Source organism: Trifolium pratense, linkage group LG7 (assembly GCF_020283565.1).
Source record: "Trifolium pratense cultivar HEN17-A07 linkage group LG7, ARS_RC_1.1, whole genome shotgun sequence".
NCBI classification, from domain to species: Eukaryota; Viridiplantae; Streptophyta; class Magnoliopsida; order Fabales; family Fabaceae; genus Trifolium; species Trifolium pratense.
The window spans coordinates 42,789,940-42,810,652 of record NC_060065.1 but is presented as its reverse complement, the minus strand read 5'-3'; the positions used below and the strand labels follow the sequence as shown (position 1 = coordinate 42,810,652).

General features: G+C 35.3%; 3 protein-coding genes and 1 pseudogene across 3 annotated transcripts; 1 reads left to right on the top strand and 3 right to left on the bottom strand.

Annotated features, from left to right (window-relative positions):
* Positions 1-2,357: 2,357 nt before the first annotated feature.
* Positions 2,358-4,061, bottom strand: LOC123896455 (AAA-ATPase At3g50940-like). The gene is made up of 2 exons (XM_045946837.1): positions 3,147-4,061; positions 2,358-2,902 (listed from the first exon to the last, which is right to left on the bottom strand). Exons 1-2 carry the CDS (start codon positions 4,059-4,061, stop codon positions 2,468-2,470), a joined length of 1,350 nt encoding a protein of 449 aa, XP_045802793.1. The 3' UTR covers positions 2,358-2,467.
* Positions 4,062-14,001: 9,940 nt separating this feature from the next.
* Positions 14,002-14,264, top strand: LOC123896454. The gene has a single exon (XM_045946835.1). It carries the CDS (start codon positions 14,002-14,004, stop codon positions 14,185-14,187), a length of 186 nt encoding a protein of 61 aa, XP_045802791.1. The 3' UTR covers positions 14,188-14,264.
* Positions 14,265-14,774: 510 nt separating this feature from the next.
* On the bottom strand, positions 14,775-18,221 carry LOC123896453. Its single transcript, XM_045946834.1, has 6 exons — positions 18,161-18,221; positions 17,799-17,995; positions 16,518-16,620; positions 15,844-15,912; positions 15,318-15,505; positions 14,775-14,825 (listed from the first exon to the last, which is right to left on the bottom strand). Exons 1-6 carry the CDS (start codon positions 18,219-18,221, stop codon positions 14,775-14,777), a joined length of 669 nt encoding a protein of 222 aa, XP_045802790.1.
* A 385-nt stretch (positions 18,222-18,606) lies between these two features.
* Positions 18,607-20,633, bottom strand: LOC123895070 (annotated as a pseudogene).
* Between the last annotated feature and the right edge of the window lie 80 nt (positions 20,634-20,713).

Below are 20,713 nucleotides of genomic sequence, written 5' to 3'. Positions count from 1 at the left end.
ACCTTACAATTGATATGACAACATTCAAATTCTTCAAATAGTCATTCCTCTAAATCTACAACGTTAACGATGCAAATCATTGAATATGCACTGGATTTGTATTAAAGCAAATCTATAAAATCTGAACAAAACAAACATCATACCATGACAAGAAATCAAACCAAACAACGTAACAAGACGAAAATTTTAAAAATAAAATAAAACAACAACAACTCCACACTAAGACAAAATTGAAACAACATACGAAGAAATCAAAAAAAAAAAAACTCAAATGAATCCTAAAAATGAGTAGAAATCATTATATATTTAAATAACGACAAAATTTATATGCATTTCTTTAGATGCAGTTTTTCCTGATCCTCTCACAAAAAGGTAGTTATTTATATGTTCTAATTAAAAAAAAAAGAAAATTATTTTTAAATAAAAATAACTTCCCCCATGTATCTAGCACAGTAAGAACTGTGTATATGGAACTGTTCATAAGTTTAGTCCTTTAAATAAATAAGAAGAAAAAACGATAACAGGGATGATTCCTGATAAAATTGTTGTTAAACCTCTTAAAATGTTGTTAAATCACCCCTCTTAAAATGATGAACAAGAAAGAAAAAAAAACTTAATTACATTTTTTGTCCCTTGTCTTTATTTAGGTTTCAAGTTAATCTCTTATCTTTTAAAAGTTTCATGTTGATCCCTTATCTTTTTTTCTGTTGCATTAGTTAGTCCTCCCGTCAAATTTTAGGTTTTAAGTTGGTCCCTTAAATTTAAATTTTGTTTTTTTAATTAAACTACGAAAATTTTTAACCCAACTTGAAAATATAATATGAGACCAACATGGAACTTAAAACTTGAAACTTTTAACTTGAAACTTAAGGAAAAGATAAGAGACCAACTTGAAATTTTTAAAAGATAAAAGACCCAATGTGTAATTAACTTAAAATTTTAACTTGAAACTTAAAACAAAGATAAAGGACGAAACGTGTAATTAAGAAGAAAAAAAAAAAAAATTAGGGTTGTGAGATGTAATTGTGCGGCCAGTTTACTAGCCATATTGATATTGTTATAGTAATTTTTTGTGCGACTCCGGCAAGAACACTTGATTATTGCGAGAAATTAATGACAACAATTGATCACAATTAACAACCATTGAATTACAAATTAACGGTTACATCATATTTTGTTAAATCACTCCATAGGGTATGATCGTATGACTCATGTCTTACCGTTACCAATGGACCTTCGTCGGCTAAAAATATAATATGACATCAATTATGCATTTATGTTAAACAAATTATTAATTTAATTTTATAACCTTTTCATAAATTTAAATAAAAAGTAACTTGAAATATTAATTTCTAAATTAATTTGAGGAGGCCACGTGGAATGCAATTAATTGTAAAAACCTTCTTTATATATATAACCCAAAACAAATACCTTCTAGTATGCCTTGTTTTTTTATTCATGCATGCCTTGTAAAAACCTTCTTTGAACATGGCAGTCAAGATCAACTGCGCCAACCTTCTATGCATTGTTTTAGTTTTGACTCTAGGTAACAAATATACTTATTCTATCATATATATTTTTCACTTCATTCATTATATATAGTTATTATAAATTATATTTTGCAAATGATGTAGAATACTACTAAAGGTTAAGTACTTGTTAGATTTTTAAGAAATTTAGTACTTGTTAGATTTTTAAGAAATTTATGAATTCTGCAATTGATTGTAGGTGAAGAAAGCTACTTTGGAAAATGGCCTTGGGTACAGGGCGATTTTGAAGCATTCTGCACTCAAGATTTTGGTTGTTATCCCAAACAAAGTTGTAAGGATTATTGTATGGAAAGACTAGATATTCCTTATGATTCTTTTAGAACAAGGTGTGGACCAAAGAGTGAATGTTGTTGCTATCACATTGTATCTTTTTAGAGTGAATTTTTCTGTAGACATCTTATTTGGATATGTACTGGTATATATATTGAGGCGGACAATTCTAATAGGTTTACAAATAATCTATTTATAAACCTGACATTATTATCCACAACAGGATACCGATACATATTCAAATAAGATGTATACCATAGTGTTAACATCTTCTTAATGTATATTATATATTTTCACTATGACTAGTGGAAAATAATGGATTTGGATTATGCAATGTGTATGGACTACTATATTCTTATAAGCAAACATCAAGCAAAATTGAAATTACATAAGGTCTTGTTCATAATGATCTCAACAATTTTATTTTTGTTATTGTAAACAAAAAACAATTTTATTTTTGTAATGAACAATAAAACAAGAAAGAGTTAAAAACATGTGGCTATTGTCCATGACTCTTCAATTAACAACACTAGATCAGTCATGTTTTTTTTTTAAAACTTGGTAGCTGGTCTAAGAACCGAGTAATTCCAGCAGACCAATTCCACCGCCCGGCCACTTGATCATGTTCTTTGATATTTTCTTCATTCTTAATCTCTTCTTTGTTTACTTATGTTCTTGATTATTATGTTCTTCTTTGATATTTTCTTCACTCTTTTAATTCTCTCTACCATGATCATTTTCTTGGCTTGAAGGAACTTAATAAGGTCTTGTAGACATTCTGTAGCATCAGCATCCTTTGTAAGCTCTTCAGCAATTTCAGCTGGAGTAATTTTAACTTCTCCTAGAAGCACTTCAATCTTTTCATAGAGTCCATGTTCAGTAATGCAAAGGTAGTTGGTGGCTAATTGCTTAAAAGCTGAAAAGTTGCAATATGATAAGTGAATTTGCTTATCCATTCTACCAGGCCTTAAAAGAGCAGGATCAAGTCTTTCTTTATGATTTGTTGTGAAAACAATTATGTGTTCCTCTTTACAGCATGACCAAAGACCATCTACAGCATTCAATAGTCCTGAAAGTGTTACCTGTAGAAAAATCATCAACAAACTTTAGGTTATGAAAAAATATTTTATGTTAGCCAAATAGGATGAATCGCAACTTTACCGATCAAACCAAATGTCATACGCTAAACACAATTAATTATATCTAAACTAGTCTTATGTATGTCATATACATCTAAATCTTTTCTAGGTTTTCGCTACCTTTGGCATTTTGGTATGAAGGAAACTTAAAGTTGATTGATAGATATATTTAAAGAGAATTGCATACCTTATTGTGTTCATTATTAACCACTTCTTCATCTTCTCGATTCTGCAAATTAATAGTGCAATCAATATCCTCGATCACAAGTATAGAACGGTTTGACATGCCTAGAATCAGTTCCCGCAAGCGCCTATTATCCCCAACCGCGGTGAGATCCAAGTCATAGACATCATAGTTGAGATAGTTAGCCATCGCTGCAATCAAGCTAGACTTTCCGGTACCAGGAGGACCATACAACAAGTATCCGCGTTTCCAAGCTTTCCCGGTTCTTCTATAAAACTCTCTAGCTCTCACAAATTTGTCCAAATCATCCACAATTTCCCTATGAAGCTCTTCATCAATTGCAAGAGTGTTGAAACTCATTGGATGGTTGAACTTAGGAGGTTCACGAGACCAACAACCGTAGTCATTCGAATGAATTTTGATTGCCATGTCTCCTTGTTTAATATTCTTAGCTATATCCATCACATAAGGCAAATACGAATCGAAGATTTTGTTTTTGTGTTTCTTATGAAAAGTTAGCTCATAGGATCGTATTTCTGACATGGGCGAGGAGTCATTATCGTAATGTCGAATCCGTGAGGAGTCAACTTCTATGCAAATTAGTTTCCACTTTACACTAATACCTTCAAAATTATCACTCACTTCTTCATTTCTATCTATATTGAATGAAAGATTTTTATGATCCTCTAATTTGTTGACTCTAACTCTTTCTACCGACACAACTGCTTTAGTTCCTAGGTAGATTTGTGCAGCCTCAAAAACTAGGTTTCTTGCCATCCCTTGAAATTCCTCAATAACTATGGTGAATTGCGCCGAGAAATGGCGAGAAACGTGATGAAGTGCAGATTGAAAAATGCTTAGGACCTCACGAGGAATGAGTTCATTTGTGATGGTCCTCATTAACACAATTGAGGCCATTGCAGATACAATTGGTTTGGTATCGAACATTGTTGAGATCTCGATCATTGATGAAGATCAGACAATTGAAATTCTAGATCGAAAACAAATATTAGAAATGCTTTCAAAAATATAATTTTCTTTCGAATAGAGTGTACACCTAAATTTATAGTTGAAACTATAACATGAATGGCATGCATAGCAATCATCAAATTAAGAATTTCAGATTTTATGAAATCTTTTTCATAAGTAATTTCAGATTTTATTTCTCTATTTGTCAAATAAAAAAAAAGAAATATCATCAATTAATAACGTAACTCTTAAGAAAAAAATATTTTTTTTGAAAAAAAAATACTTTTTAATTGATAGGCCTAAAAAGAAATAAAGAAATATCATCAATTAATACCTTAACTCTTAAGAAAAAAAAATTGGAAAAAATCAAATAAAATTGCTTGTTAATTGATACTCGTATTTGATAGGCCTTAAAAGAAATAAAGAAAAAATTCACAATCAATCATTATTAATATTACAGTTAAGAGTTGTAAAAAAAAATACTATATTACAAAATTTAGTCAAAGTAAATAAAGGGTCCTATGTTCTATCCATTATGATTTATTTTATTTTTTTAAGCAAAAAAGGAGTAGTAAACTACTACTACCTCAAGATATGCAATAAAAGGTAATAAATGTACAAAAGAAGGGGACTATACCAAAACCTACTTACAGGTTACAAAATCTATAGTTAGCTCTACCAAGTTTATCAACAATAAAGCTTTCAAAGATAGCTTGTGGAATGTGATACCAAATTTGTGACTGCACAAGACTCAAACCAATATTAGCAAGACCATCCACACATTTATTACCTTCTCTAAAGATGTGAGATATCATGAAATTCATAGTAGCAGTGATCTGAATACAGTTATTCCAACGATTCCTTAGTCTCCAAGGAACTATAGGGAAACATTCTAGAAAGTCATTACAACTAGAGTGGAGTCAGATTCAAGCCACAGGTTATTCCAATTACGATCATGGACTATCTCAATTGCTTTCATTGCCCCACAAAGTTCAGCAAAATAAGTTGAATTACCCTGCAAAACAACCAAGAAAATCTGCATGATGGTTTCGAAAAATTCCTCCACAGGCTGATGAGGTCTAAGATGAAGCTCCATCCGAGTTACATTTCACCCAACTCACACAAGGAGGCTTCCAAATTACTTCTTTAATACAAGGTGCTCTTGAAGGGTGTATACTAATATTAAAGTGCTTTAGAATTCTAAAATCAGACCATGAAGCATGCATTAGAGCACAAACTGGTTCTATTACCTGCAAGGAGAGTGTTAGCAGAAATCCAAGACACAACATTCTTCCAGTGGATTACTCTATTATGGAACCTAGCCTTATTTCGAGCCATCCAAATTGAGTTTATGATATTGACAATAGCAGACTTAATGGCAACTTTACACTTAGGAGACCAAGCTTTATCGCAAAGCCTCCAAATATCTTCCAAATAGGGATGGCAACGGGCGTCCATGGGTGCGGGTTTGACACTTACCAAACCCACACCCGAAATCATCACCCAAACCCAAACCCAAAATCTGTTCGGGTGGCAAAACAATACCCACGCCCACACCCATTGGGTTCGGGTTTTTTCCACCCAAACCCGCAACACATTTGAAAATAATTTGCAAATTTAAGAAATTAAATTTCAACATAGACTTTGAATTAAATTACAACTAAAATTAAGGTATTCCAAGGAAATTCAAACATTGACTTTCAAGAAATTACAACATAGACTTTCAAGAAATTAAATTACAACTAAAATTTAAGGTCTTCCAAGGAAATTGAGGGAGACTATGGGGGTAATTTGGTAATTGTAAAATATTTGAGGTGGGTGTATGGGTTTCGGGTGTGGGTTTGACTAATACCAAACCCACACCCATATTATCGGGTGTCACCCGAACCCAAACCCAATCAAATCGGGTTTCGCCCGTTGACTTGGGTTTGGGTTCGGGTAAATATCTCAGATTTGGGTTTTTTTGTCTTCCCTACATCCAAATAATTACCAAGCTGAGCAGTCTCGCGGAATCCTAACATTTTGGACTAGTATATTTCTAGATAGTCTTTTCATGACTAACTTTCTTGACTAAACTCATTCAGAGTCTCCATAATGCACTTCATTTGTCGCTTATTAGCTTCAGCTAACTTCACCAAATAATAATAAATCATATGCAAATATCAAATGTGAGACCAACGGTTCAAAGACCATCTACAACATTCAATAGTCCTGAAAGTGTTACCTGTAGAAAAATCATCAACAAACTTTAGGTTAAAATTATGTGATCATTAATTATAAATTTTTCTAATACAAAATATTTGTCATGAAACAAAATAATATGATGGAGTTGCATTCAATTAGCCCTTCATCTCACCAAAGAGGTTTTTTCGTCTACAGTCGAAATATGTTTTTAAAATAGAAAAACTCGAGTTAGATTTTAGCCAGAGACTTATTATAATTAGGTTACACTTATAGCTTTCTGATATGGAATATTTAATTATGTTATTACATATTGTCAAAAAAAAAAAATTATGTTATTACATAGCTACGTATTCTAAATCTATTCTCTCATGATATGATCGAATCATATATCTTACCAACTTGCAAATATCACCCCAGCCCTTTTCTCTGTGGACGGCGGGTTGACGGGAGTATGCCCCGTCAATAAAATTAAAAAAAAAACCGATAAATTTGCAAAATTGTCATAATTATCAACGAATAAGGTGACCAAAAAATAAAATAAAAAAGAATCCAGGGAAATCAAAATATAATTATCAACCAACAAGGTGACCAAAAAATTAAATTATCAATCAAAACTTCAAAATCTATGATTTATAAAACCAAAGAAACCATAATAAAATCTTAAGAAAATACTCAATTTAAATTCAAAATAAACAAAACTTGAATTCCATTTAAATCCAAAAAAAAAATGAGGAAGATTAATTTATAATGAGTTGAGTTTTTTTTAAAAAAATAAAAATTACTTAGACCCGACGGGCCAACCCGCCCCGTCGTCGTCCCATTTTTTTGCGGGTTAGGCGGAACGGGGTCCGCTACTTTTGAGGGTTGAAAATGTCAGCCCACCTTACCATTTTTTGCGGGTTAGGTGGGCCGACCCGCCGGGCTTGACCCATTTTGCTATCCTAAACCATTGTCAATTAAATAATCTTATAACTTTGAGGAGGTATGACTCATGTCTTACCAATGGACCTTCGTCGGCTAAAACTTAAGCCGGTCAAAACCAATGAAAAATTGTCAGTAAATCATCTATAAGTGAGGCAAAAATTAATTTGTGGGTACCATATATCATCTACTCATGTTGCTTATTTTTATTGGTTATTCGATAAATACTAGTAAATACTTTCAATTCTTCAAGGTAATGTATGTTTCACCATAAATAAAAAGTAACTTAAATATTAATTTTGTTTTATGATAAGAAACGTAAATATTAATTGCTGATTGACTTAGGATATGCATGAATATAATTAACTGGATAAACATTCTTTTATAGAATATATTCATTATTATATTTTTTCAATTAAAAATTAACTTGAGTAAAAAAAATTAAAAATTAATATTAGTAATTTTTAATTGATTTAGGAGATGCACGAATATAATTAAATGCAAAAACATTCTTTTATACAATATATATTAGTAATTACTATAATATTATATTCCTGTAAAAAAAAATATAATATGACAATTATGCCATTTATGTTAAACTAATTATTAATTTAATTTTATAACCTTTTCATAAATTTAAATAAAAAGTAACTTGAAATATATATTAATTTCTTTTTTTTTTTGAAAAGACCAAAATGAGATATATATATATATATATATATATATATATATATATATATATATAAAAGAAAATAAGTCTTCTCAGCACAAGACGTGCCAAGAGAGACTAAAGTAAGTTACAACCAGAGTCAAAAATACAACCAAAAGAAACTATACAAGGCCCAAACAAAGCATAGGACTAGACCACCAACTATGGCAGTTTAAAGCTAAAGTACTACTCGTTGCTTTCAACCACCTGAATGAAAAAGTCTTGATCTTGTCCAACATGCAATGTAAAGTATTCGCCGAGCCTCTAAACAATCGATGGTTTCTTTCGGTCCACACAACCCACACACAAGCAAGCCAAATGAGTTGCATGAAAGAATGTCGTGCTCGAAGACCACCCGCTGAACCAGTGAACTGAACAAAATGATCTGAAAGAGTCTGAGCAGTCACCAAAGAAGAGCCAATCCAGGAACTGACAAGAGACCAAAGTGCACCAAAAGTACTGCAAGAAAGGAACAAGTGCTGAGATGTCTCGACCTCTCCGCAACCAGAAACACATAGATGAGCCTCCGAAGATAAAATCGCTCGAGAAACCAGGTTTGCTTTGGTAGGTAACCTGTCCCGCAAGAGTCGCCATGCGAAGATAGAAACCTTCAAAGGAACCTGAGGGTGCCAAATAAGCCCTGCCGCTGCATCCAAAGTAACTGCAGCCTGTGCTGTCAGAAGCTGATATGCGCCACGCACAGTATAACCATCGTCCGGGTCGGGCTGCCACTGCCACCTATCTGAAACATGATCCTGCAAAGATATGGTAAGAAGTAAAGACTGACACTCCCCCAACAGCTCCTCCTCCCACGCCCTCAACTGACGCCACCACACCCAAGCCTCCCCTCCAGTCCCCCACCCCCGCACAAACATCTCAGCCACTGAAGCCGATTTGTTTTCTGCCAGGTCAAACAACCGCCCAAACCTCTCCCTCAACGTGGTCCCATCCACCCAAGGGTCAGTCCAGAAGAAAGTGTCAGACCCATCTCCCACCTTTCTAGAAATGTGCCCTCCAAACCAGCCTCCCTCTAACGCACCACCACCATCTCGTAACCTCGCCAACTCCCTCCACCACGTAGACCCACGCGTCCCTCCCACACGCAACCGTCCTCTCTCCACCCCGTAACGACCAGCCAGTACTCGAAACCACAAACCCTCTTTATCCACTAGCATCCTCCAACACCACTTGCCTAAAAGGGCCAAATTAAATTCCTTCAACTGCCTAACCCCCAGACCCCCATACTCCTTACGCAAGCATATTGTTTTCCAGTTGATCCACGAAATTTTCCTAAGATCCTCACATCCCCCCCCAAAAAAATTTAATCAAAATAGCTTCAATAGAAGAGATAGTACCTGAGGGAGCTTTAAAGAAGGAAAGAGAATAGACAGGCAGAGAGGTCAACACAGATTTTAGCAGAACCAAGCGACCACCATAAGAAAGAAAACGACTCCTCCATCCTGATAAACGATTCTTTAAACGATTCACGACCGGTTCCCAAAAACCCAAACGCCGCGGATCACCCCCGATAGGTAGGCCCAGATAAAGGAAATGTATTTTCCCCACTTTACAACACAGAACTGACGCCGCCTCAACAAGCCAAGAATCAGGGATATTAACCCCTACCAGCAAGCTTTTGTTAAAGTTAACCCGCAGACCCGACATAGACTCGAACAACACAAGGACGGCCCGCAAAGCGCGGACATTTGCCCAACTTTTGGACCCCAACAGCAACGTATCATCAGCAAACTGAAGATGTGACACCGATACCGGGGTTATATCACCAACACTGTACCCCGTAAAAAGGTTGCGCTCCACCATGGCTTCCATCAAAACATGAAAACCCTCAGCAACCAGCAAAAAGAGGAAAGGGGATAACGGATCCCCCTGTCTTAAGCCTCTCTCAAGAGGAAACTCATCAGTCGGACTTCCATTGACTAAAACCGAAGCTGTAACCGTGCACACACATTCCTTAATCCACTTCCTCCATAGTGTTGGGAAACCCATTTTCCCCATAACAGCATCCAAGTAACCCCAGTCGACAGAATCATAAGCCAATATATATTAATTTCTTAATTAATTTGAGGATATGCCACGTGGAATGCAATTAATTGTAAAATCCTTCTTTATATCTATAACCCAAAACAAATACCTTCTAGTATGCCTTGTTTATTTATTCATGCATGCCTTGTAAAAACCTTCTTTGAACATGGCAGTCAAGATCAACTACGTAAATATTTCAATTCTATGCATTGTTTTAGTTTTGAGTCTAGGTAACAAATATACTTATTCTTGTTAACAAAATTGAACGTATAAAAACATAGAGAAAGACCCTTGAACTTAGGGTTTCAATAGAATGAACAAAACTTGAAGAGTAAAGGTTACAATAGAGTATAAATATTAGATACTAGAAAAAGACTAAACTACCCTTACCAATACAAGATATAATAAAAACATAAATAATTAATATCTAACATCTCCCCTCAAACTCACGATGCATTAACAGGCTGCATCGAGAGTTTGTCAATCAATAAACGAAAACGTTTAGTGGAAAGCGTTTTCGTAAACATGTCAGCAATCTGCAAGGAGGAGGAGACAAACGGTAGAGTAATCGTTCTCTGCTGAAGATGATGACGAGTGAAATGACAATCAATCTCAATATGCTTTGTGCGTTCATGAAATACCGAGTTGTGGGCAATTTGGATGGCACTCTTATTATCACAATACATGGGAGTTGGTTCAGAAAGAGGAATACCCATATCAGAAAGTAACCAACGCAACCAAACTATTTCAGTAGTAGTGGATGCCATAGCACGATACTCAGCTTCTGTAGAGGAGCGAGAGACAATATCTTGTTTCTTACTCTTCCAAGAAATAAGAGAGTCTCCAAGAAAAATACAAAAACCGGTGGTAGACTTACGATCAGTTGGGTCACCAGCCCAATCAGCGTCAGAATAAGCACGCAACTCCAATGCAGAGGATGAGGGAAATAGAATGCTCTGAAACTGTGTCCCTCGAAGATAGCGAAGAATGCGAAGAACGGCGGCCCAATGAACTGTAGTGGGAGAGACAACAAACTGACTAACAACATGAACAGCATAAGCAATATCAGGTCTGGTAATTGTAAGGTACACCAGACTACCAACCAAAGTACGATACAAAGTGGGATTTGGTAAAGGAACACCATCAGAAGGAGCATATTTCACATTCAACTCAAGAGGACTATCTACTGTTCTTGTATCCGAAAGATGAGCTTGTTCAAGAATGTTTGCAATGTACTTGGATTGAGAGAGAAGGTAGCCTCTAGGAGAGTAGGCAACTTCAAGACCCAAGAAGTAACGAAGAGAACCTAAGTCTTTCATTTCAAACTGTTTGGCTAACTGTAATTTCACATCAACAATCCCATCAACATCATCACCTGTAATAACCATATCATCAACATATAATAAGAGTAAAATACGACCATGAGAAGTGGTTCTAACAAACAAAGCCGAATCATAATCACTAGAGCGGAAGCCAAGAGATGTAATCACAGTGCTAAACTTCTCAAACCAAGCTCGTGGAGCTTGTTTCAAACCATATAGGGCCTTCTTCAACTTACACACTTCCCCCTGATTATGAGAAACACCTGGTGGAGGTACCATATAAACTTCATCGTGAAGATCACCATTAAGAAATGCATTTTTAACATCCATTTGAGAAATATGCCACTGACGAACAGATGCAACTGCAATAAGAGTACGAATAGTTGTCATCTTGGCTACTGGAGCAAATGTTTCTTCATAATCCATACCATATTGTTGAGAAAATCCCTTAGCAACAAGGCGTGCTTTGTAGCGCTCAACTGACCCATCAGACTTAGTTTTGATTTTGTATATCCAACGAGACCCAATAACACGTTTTCCAAGAGGAAGAGGTACTAATTCCCAAGTATCTGTCTTGTGCAAAGCAGAAAGTTCTTCTGTCATAGCCTGCTGCCAGAGTGGATCAAGTATAGCCTCTTCATAAGAAGATGGCTCAGACAAACTGTGGATAGAGGTTAGAAAAGAAACAAAAGAAGCAGAGTAAGTGGAATAGACAAAATCAGGTAACTGAGTAGACTTACGGTCACGAGAGGGATAACGAGGAGGAGGCGACGGATCAACAGTCGTAGGAGGTTGTTGGGTAGCCGTGGGGACAAGGGGGATATCAATATCTGGAGTAGCAGTAGTAGCATCCCTGCAACTCTCAAAATTACAATCACTAGAAACATTATTATCAAGACCAAAAGGATCAATCTTAGTCAGTTCAGACCTACTAGAATCATGTGAATCAGAGGAAAGAGAAAAAAATGGTATGTGCTCAAGAAACACAACATGACGAGATACATATAATTTTTTACTTGAGGGGTCATAACAACGATAACCCTTCTGACCAGCCCCATAACCAAGAAAAACACATATTGTAGAACGAGGAGACAATTTATCACGTTCCACGTGTGGACGAAGAACAAAACAAGTAGAACCAAATACCTTGAAAGAAGAATAATCAGGACTAGAACCATACAATTTTTCAAATGGAGACAAACCTGATGTGACCGATGATGGAATTCTGTTAATAGCATGAACGGCAGTTAAAATTGCTTCGCCCCAAAACTCTTTTGGAACAGAAGCAGACAACAAAAGGGAACGAGCAGTCTCCACAATATGACGATGTTTTCTTTCAGCAACACCGTTTTGTTGAGGAGTATCAGTACATGAAGTCTGGTGAATAGTACCATCAAAAGCAAGTAACTCGGAGAATTTATTAGAAGTATATTCACCACCTAAATCACAACGAAAGCACTTTATAACAGCATTGTGTTGAGTCTTAACCATAGCACGAAACATATGATAAATTTCAAAAAACTCAGAACGATTTTTCATAAGATAAACCCAACAATAACGAGTACAATCATCAATAAAAGAAACATAATATCTAGATCCACCTTTGGTAAGAACCGGCGATGGACCCCATACATCAGAGTGAACTAAGTCAAAAGGTGCTTTGGATATAGAAACACTTTTATTAAACGGCAAAGCAGAAAATTTGGCAAGTTTGCAACCACAACAATCAGAAATATCACTAATTTGCAACTTTCCTAAAGCTCCAGTAGAGGCTAAGTATTTTAATCTAGATGCAGAAACATGACCAAGACGAGAATGCCACAGATAAAATTTAGAAGATGATAAATTCAAACGAAAAGATGATAAATCAATAGTGGAAGTAGAAGTCGAGGCTGCGGTATCTGGAACTTTCAGCTCATCCAAAACATAAAGTCCCCCATGTCTACGACCAGTCCCAATCAACCTCCCAGATTGTGTATCCTGCACATAACAATGAGTGGAAGAAAACATAACCGAATAACCAGAATCACACAATTGACTAACAGAAACAAGACTCAATGTGAGATTAGGAATATAATAAACATCAGAAAGAAACAAATTAGATGTGGACACTGACCCAATTCCTGCTACTGGCATAGGAGTGCCATCAGCAGTCATAACTGACATGGATGATTTAGAATTTAAAGATAAAAAAGACTTATGATCATATGACATATGATGTGATGCTCCAGAATCAAGGATCCATATAGAAGAAGAGATACCTGGCAAATTAGACGGGGTTAAACCTTTAATAGACGAGACATAAGTAACATGTGGCTGAGTAGCAAGAAACTTTTGGAACTGCGTAGCAAGATCAAATACTCGTGAAGTAGTCTCATATGGATATACACCATCAATACCAGAACTAATAGGGAGAGGAGCAACCAAAGAATGAGTCATAGCCATATCAAATACTCAGATGAATCAACCAACAATAAATCAAACACTAAAAAAAAATCTAACCAAATACCCGCAAAGCAAAATCCACAACATCAAATCCAATGAATCACATATACCACCAGTAAAACTTCAAGTGTCCCTTTTTAATACTCATTAACAAACAGTTTGCAAAATCAAAGTTAAGTCTTCAGCTAGGACATTTATCAAACACCTTGCGTCCCCATTTATCCTCAACAACAACAAAAGCAGCGGCGGAAGCAAGCGACTATGGATGATCAATTTAGTACCTGTATTTCTCGTTCTTCTAATGGCAGCTCATGTTCTCGGACTGGTATTTTGGATTTACAAATTAGCAACTCAGAAACAGCCTCTGCAGCGGCGGAAGCAATACATCAATCTTGTTCTTTATTTTCTTTCTTTTATTACCAATCAACCAAGCTCTTTGATACCATGTTAACAAAATTGAACGTATAAAAACATAGAGAAAGACCCTTGAACTTAGGGTTTCAATAGAATGAACAAAACTTGAAGAGTAAAGGTTACAATAGAGTATAAATATTAGATACTAGAAAAAGACTAAACTACCCTTACCAATACAAGATATAATAAAAACATAAATAATTAATATCTAACAATTCTATCATATATATTTTTCATTTCATTCATTATATATAGTTATTATAAATTATATTTTGCAAATGATGTAGAATACTACTAAAGGTTAAGTACTTGTTAGATTTTTAAGAAATTTATAAATTCTGCAATTGATTGTAGGTGAAGAAAGCTACTTTGGAAAATGGCCTTGGGTACAGGGCAATTTTGAAGCATTCTGCACTCAAGATTTTGGTTGATATCCCCAACAAAGTTGTAAGGATTATTGTATGGAAAGACTAGATATTCCTTATGATGCTTTTAGAACAAGGTGTGGAGCAAAGGGTGAATGTTGTTGCTATCATATTGTATCTCTTTAGAGTGAATTTTTCTGGAGACATCTTATTTGGATATGTAATGGTATATATATTGAGGCGGACAATTCTAATAGGTTCACAAATAGTCTATTATAAACCTGACATTATTATTCACATCAACAAGATACTGATCAATACATATTCAAATAAGATGTATAATGTAGTGTTAACATCTTCTTAATATATATTATATATTTACACTATGACTAGTGGAAAATAATGGATTTGGATTATGCTATGTATATGGACTATTACGATCAAGCAAACATCAAGCAAAATTGAAATTACATAAGGTTTTGTTCATAATGATCTCAACAATTTTATTTTTGTAATGAACTTTAAGACAAGAAAGAGTTAAAAACATGTGGCTATTGTCCATGACTCTTCAATTAACAACTCTAGATCAGTCATGTTTTTTTTTTTAAAACTCGGTAGCTGGTCTAAGGACCGAGTAATTCCAGCAGACCAATTCCACCGCCCGGCCACTTGATCATGTTCTTTGATATTTTCTTCATTCTTAATCTCTTCTTTTTTTCTTTTTTTTTTGACAAATTCTTAATCTCTTTTTGATTACTATATTTTTCTTTGATATTTTCTTCACTCTTTTAATTCTCTCTACCATGATCATTTTCTTGGCTTGAAGGAACTTGATAAGGTCTTGTAGACATTCTGTAGCATCAGCATCCTTTGTAAGCTCTTCAGCAATTTCAGCTGGAGTAATTTTAACTTGTCCTAGAAGCACTTCAATCTTTTCATAGAGTTCATGTTCAGTAATGCAAAGATAGTTGGTGGCTAATTGCTTAAAAGCTGAAAAGTTGCAACTTCAGTTAAGTTGATCCAGACCATTATCATGACCAATCAACAAATAGAAGCTATCAGTGCGTATTGAGTTTCAACTTCACTAGCAGTGCCAGATTATTCAGCATTGTCTTGGTCATTAACTTGAACCTCAGTTGTTTTGTCATGCCATTCCCTATCCTTTCTTCACTCACAACACGAATATCGAGGCTGCAACAAATATTAAAAAAAAGTAAAAAGTATAACTTTGTGGTATTTTTGTTAAAAAATTGTGTTTAAATAATATTTTCCAAAAATAATATCTATGATAATTATGATTTTCTTATGAACACACTTGAGATACTTACTCTTAGGATCCGATTTCTTTCTCTGAATATCTGCAACATGTGCATAGTCCAATTTCTTTCTCTGAATACCTGCAACATGAGAAATACCTATATGGACACAACCATGGTTGTCAGGATCGGGATCCCACTAAAGATCGTTGGGGTACGTAAATCGTAGGATCGTAACAAGGATCGTAAGATCCCACAAATTTTCGTAAACATAAAAAGTTTATTAATATTAAACATAATCAAAATATAAAAACTTCATTAATCTTTAACATAACTAAAATAGCTTAACTCTACTTCCAAAAAAAATAAAAAAATAGCTTAGACTTTTAAATGATGATTATGAATAACTATGAATAATTAATAGAATTATGAATAATTAACGAAAATAGCATAGAATAGAATTGAATGATCATTATGAATAATTAATTGGATTAGGTAGCAGATGAGTGAATTAGGGAGAGAGGAATGCATTAAACCCACTGATTCCCATGTGAAATAACGCGTATTCCTATTTCGCTGCAAAACGAGAAGTTTTCGAGTTGAAGCGGGTCGTTTTCGGGTTGGCTGGTGGTTTTAGACCCGGGTCAGAAACGATTCAATCGGGTCGTGTCGGTGCGAAACGGGTCGCGTCTTTGGCAGAACTGATCGGAACGACACGAGGAAGATCGCTGCGCCCACGATTTTACGCTCTTCCACGGCGATCCCACCGCTCCGGCGTTTCTTCCGATCTCTGGACCGCTCCGGCACGGTGAACTGTGTTTGTCGCGTAAAATCGTACGATCTCACGATCTATAGTGCGTTTAACAACGGCATAAGTTATGGTGCATAAGCCTTGCGCAAGGCTTATGCACACAATGCATAAATACCTCAGATTGCTTAGCGCGCCCCTAGTCTGCTTAATGCGCCCCCCATATTACTTAGCGCACCCCCCATATTGCTTATCGCCCCCCCAAATTGCTTAGCGCCCCCCCCCCCCAAATTGCTAAGTGCGCCCCCCACCCCCAACATAAATAACACACAAAACCATTCCCCAAGTAGAATGGTTTTGGATTACAACTCTCTAAAACCATTCGACGGTAAAAATGGTTTTGGCATTATAAGTACATCTAATGTGTGCGTTAAGCAATTTTCATTATTTATGCATGGTGCATAAGAAAAAAGCTTATGCACCAAAACCACTCCCTAATAAATTAGTCACATCATCTAATATTAATTAATTACTTTATTTTTTAAAGTATGTATGTGTGTGCCCAACACCTATTATTTGGTGTTGTGCCTAAGCAAGTCTTCCTCCTACAACATGTGCCTCTAACCATGTTCATGAGGGTTTTATTCTTTCTATCAGAAACTTCATTCTGCTATGGATTGTATGCTGCTGTTAGTTTTCTTTTGATCACATTTTGACTGCAAAAATCATTAAATGCAGCTGAAGTAAATTGATCACCTCTATCAGTTCTTAAGCATTGAATCTGACAGTTTGATTCTTTTTCAACTATGGCCTTGAATTTTCAAAAGCCCTCAAATTAGCATTTTTAGGTATAGTATCTCTATTTTGTTTGCCAACAATACATTCTTCACAAGTTTCTTTTGTTTCTTGCGGAACAGGCAACCCTTTAACCATTTCTTTTTTTGCTAAAATGCTTAAACCTTTGAGATTTAAGTGCCCATATCTAATGCCATAATTGTGTTTGATTCATCTTTGTGAGTTGAAGACACAGAATAATTACAGAAGCATGTAATTATCTTTGGACTCTTCCATAGAACAAACAACATATATAGTTGAACTTGGAAGTCATGGATCGCAGCACTTTTCAACAACTTTAATTTGATCCATGGATTCACCATGTGCAGTCATTCTATTTGCAATAGCCAAGGTTCTTGAAAAGTAATCATCTGCGGATTCATTATCTTTCATGGCTAGAATCTAAAATATCCCTACGTAAATCTTGTAATTGGGAGCATTTTACCTTTGTTGAGCCTTGATACTTTCGCCTCATTGATTTCCAAATGTCACGAGCACTGTCACGGGTCAAGATTGTTTCCAAGATTGAGCGATCAATTGCTTGGAAAAGATAATTCTTGGCCTTCAAATCTTTGAGTTTGCTTTCGTCTGCAAGTTTACTCTGTTCTGCTGTTGCATTTGCAGGAGCAACAATGACACCATCTTCAGTGAGGCAGATGACGGTTGTAACTGGAAAAACAAGCGCGCGCGTAACAAATTGTGTTTGATGTATGCATGACCCTTAAGGACTCACTCATACCAATTGTTGTGTAATGGGTGTTCTCTATTAATTCACATAAGGCAATACACCTTATATAGACATATTACAAGGAGTGGTTAGCAAGCATAAGAAAGAGCTGGCTTTGCTAAGCCACCAAAGGCGCGCCATAAGTGCGCTAAACACTTGTTAACAATGCAAATACAAGATAAAACCAATAAAAACAACACTTGATCAGTCATCGTTAACATATGGACAGACAATGATGCTAACCAAACAAAACCTATATTATATATTTTGACAACGTTGATCATGTTCTTTAATTTCTTCATTCTTTATTTAAGAAGCCAAATGAATATATTTCATTGAAAACCGGGAGTAAGTACAAAGTGTGCTTACCAAAAAGAGTTTACACGAAAAATAAAGAGAACAAAACAGCCTCCAGGCCTAACTAAGTCAAATTTTTACCCCTAAATACGGATTAGACCACCACAAGTTCAAATCATAATAAAAGTCATGCTTACGACTCTTCAGCCAAATCATAATATTTTTGTCATTCTTAATCTCTTCTTTGTTTACTTATGTTCTTGATTATTATGTTCTTCTTTGATATTTTCTTCACTCTTCTAATTCTTTCTACCATGATCATTTTCTTGGCTTGAAGGAACTTGATAAGGTCTTGTAGACACTCTGTAGCATCAGCATCCTTTGTAAGCTCTTCAGCAATTTCAGCTGGAGTAATTTTAACTTCTCCTAGAAGCACTTCAATCTTTTCATAGAGTTCATGTTCAGTAATGCAAAGGTAGTTGGTGGCTAATTGCTTAAAAGCTGAAAAGTTGCAATATGATAAGTGAATTTGCTTATCCATTCTACCAGGCCTTAGAAGAGCAGGATCAAGTCTTTCTTTATGATTTGTTGTGAAAACAATTATGTGTTCCTCTTTACAGCATGACCAAAGACCATCTACAGCATTCAATAGTCCTGAAAGTGTTACCTGTAGAAACATCATCAACAAACTTTAGGTTATGAAAAAATATTTGACATTTAAAAAAATAATATGATGGAGTTGCATTCAATTAGTCCTTCATCTTATTGAAAAAGTTATACAATAAATTCTTTATTTGTTATTTTTGAATAAAAATTGTTCAGGTGAGTTGTATCTTAGAAACTCAAAAAGGTCTAAGTACTTATAGTTACTCACCGAATAAGTTTTTACGTCCACGATGGGAATATGTTTTTCAAACTGAAAATATTTGTGATAGATTCTAGCTAGCTAGGCTAGGCTCACTATTTATCCGTGTGGAGGTATCAGTCGCATCTTACCAATTGACCTTCTTCGGCTAAATTTTATGCCGGCCAAATAGGATGGGTCGCAACTTTACCGATCAAACCAAATGTCATATGCATATGCTAAATCATGACAACAATTAATTATATCTAAACTAGACTTATGTATGTCATATACATCTAAATCTTTTCTAGGTTTTCGTTACCTTTGGCATTTTGGTATGAAGGAAACTTAAAGTTAAATGATAAATATAATTTAAAGAGAATTGCATACCTTATTGTGTTGATTATTAACCACTTCTTCATCTTCTCGATTCTGCAAATTAATAGTGCAATCAATATCCTCGATCACAAGTATTGAACGGTTTGACATGCCTAGAATCATTTCCCTCAAGCCCCTATTATCCCCAACCGTGGTGAGATCCAAGTCATAGATATCATAGTTGAGATAGTTAGCCATCGCTGCAATCAAGCTAGACTTTCCGGTACCAGGAGGACCATACAACAAGTAACCGCGTTTCCAAGCTTTCCCGGTTCTTCTATAAAACTCTCTAGCTCTCACAAATTTGTCCAAATCATCCACAATTTCCCTTTGAAGCTCTTCATCAATTGCAAGAGTGTTGAAACTCATTGGATGGTTGAACTTAGGAGGTTCACGAGACCAACTATGGTAGTCATTTGAATGAATTTTGATAGCCAGGTCTCCTTGTTTAATTTTTTTAGCTATCTCCATCACATAAGGCAAATACGAATCGAAGATCTTGTTTTTGTGTTTCTTATGAAAAGTTAGCTCATAGGATCGTATTTCTGACACGGGCGAGGAGTCATTATCGTAATGTCGAATCCGTGAGGAGTCAACTTCTATGCAAATTAATTTCCACTTTACACTAATACCTTCAAAATTATCACTCACTTCTTCATTTCTATCTATATTGAATGAAAGATTTTTATGATCCTCTAATTTGTTGACTCTAACTCTTTCTACCGACACAGCTGCTTTAGTTCCGAGGTAGATTTGTGCAGCCTCAAAAACTAGGTTTCTTGCCATCCCTTGAAATTCCTCAATAACTATGGTGAATGGCACCGAGAAATGGCGAGAAACGTGATGAAGTGCAGATTGAAAAATGTTTAGGACCTCACGAGGAATGAGTTCATTTGTGATGGTCCTCATTAACACAATTGAGGCCATTGCAGATACAATTGGTTTGGTATCGAACATTGTTGAGATCTCGATCATTGATGAAGATAAGACAATTGAAATTCTAGATCGAAAACAAATATTAGAAATGCTTTCAAAATAAAATATAATTTTCAATCAAATAGAGTGTACACCTAAATATATATAGTTGAAACTATACTATGAATGGCATGCATAG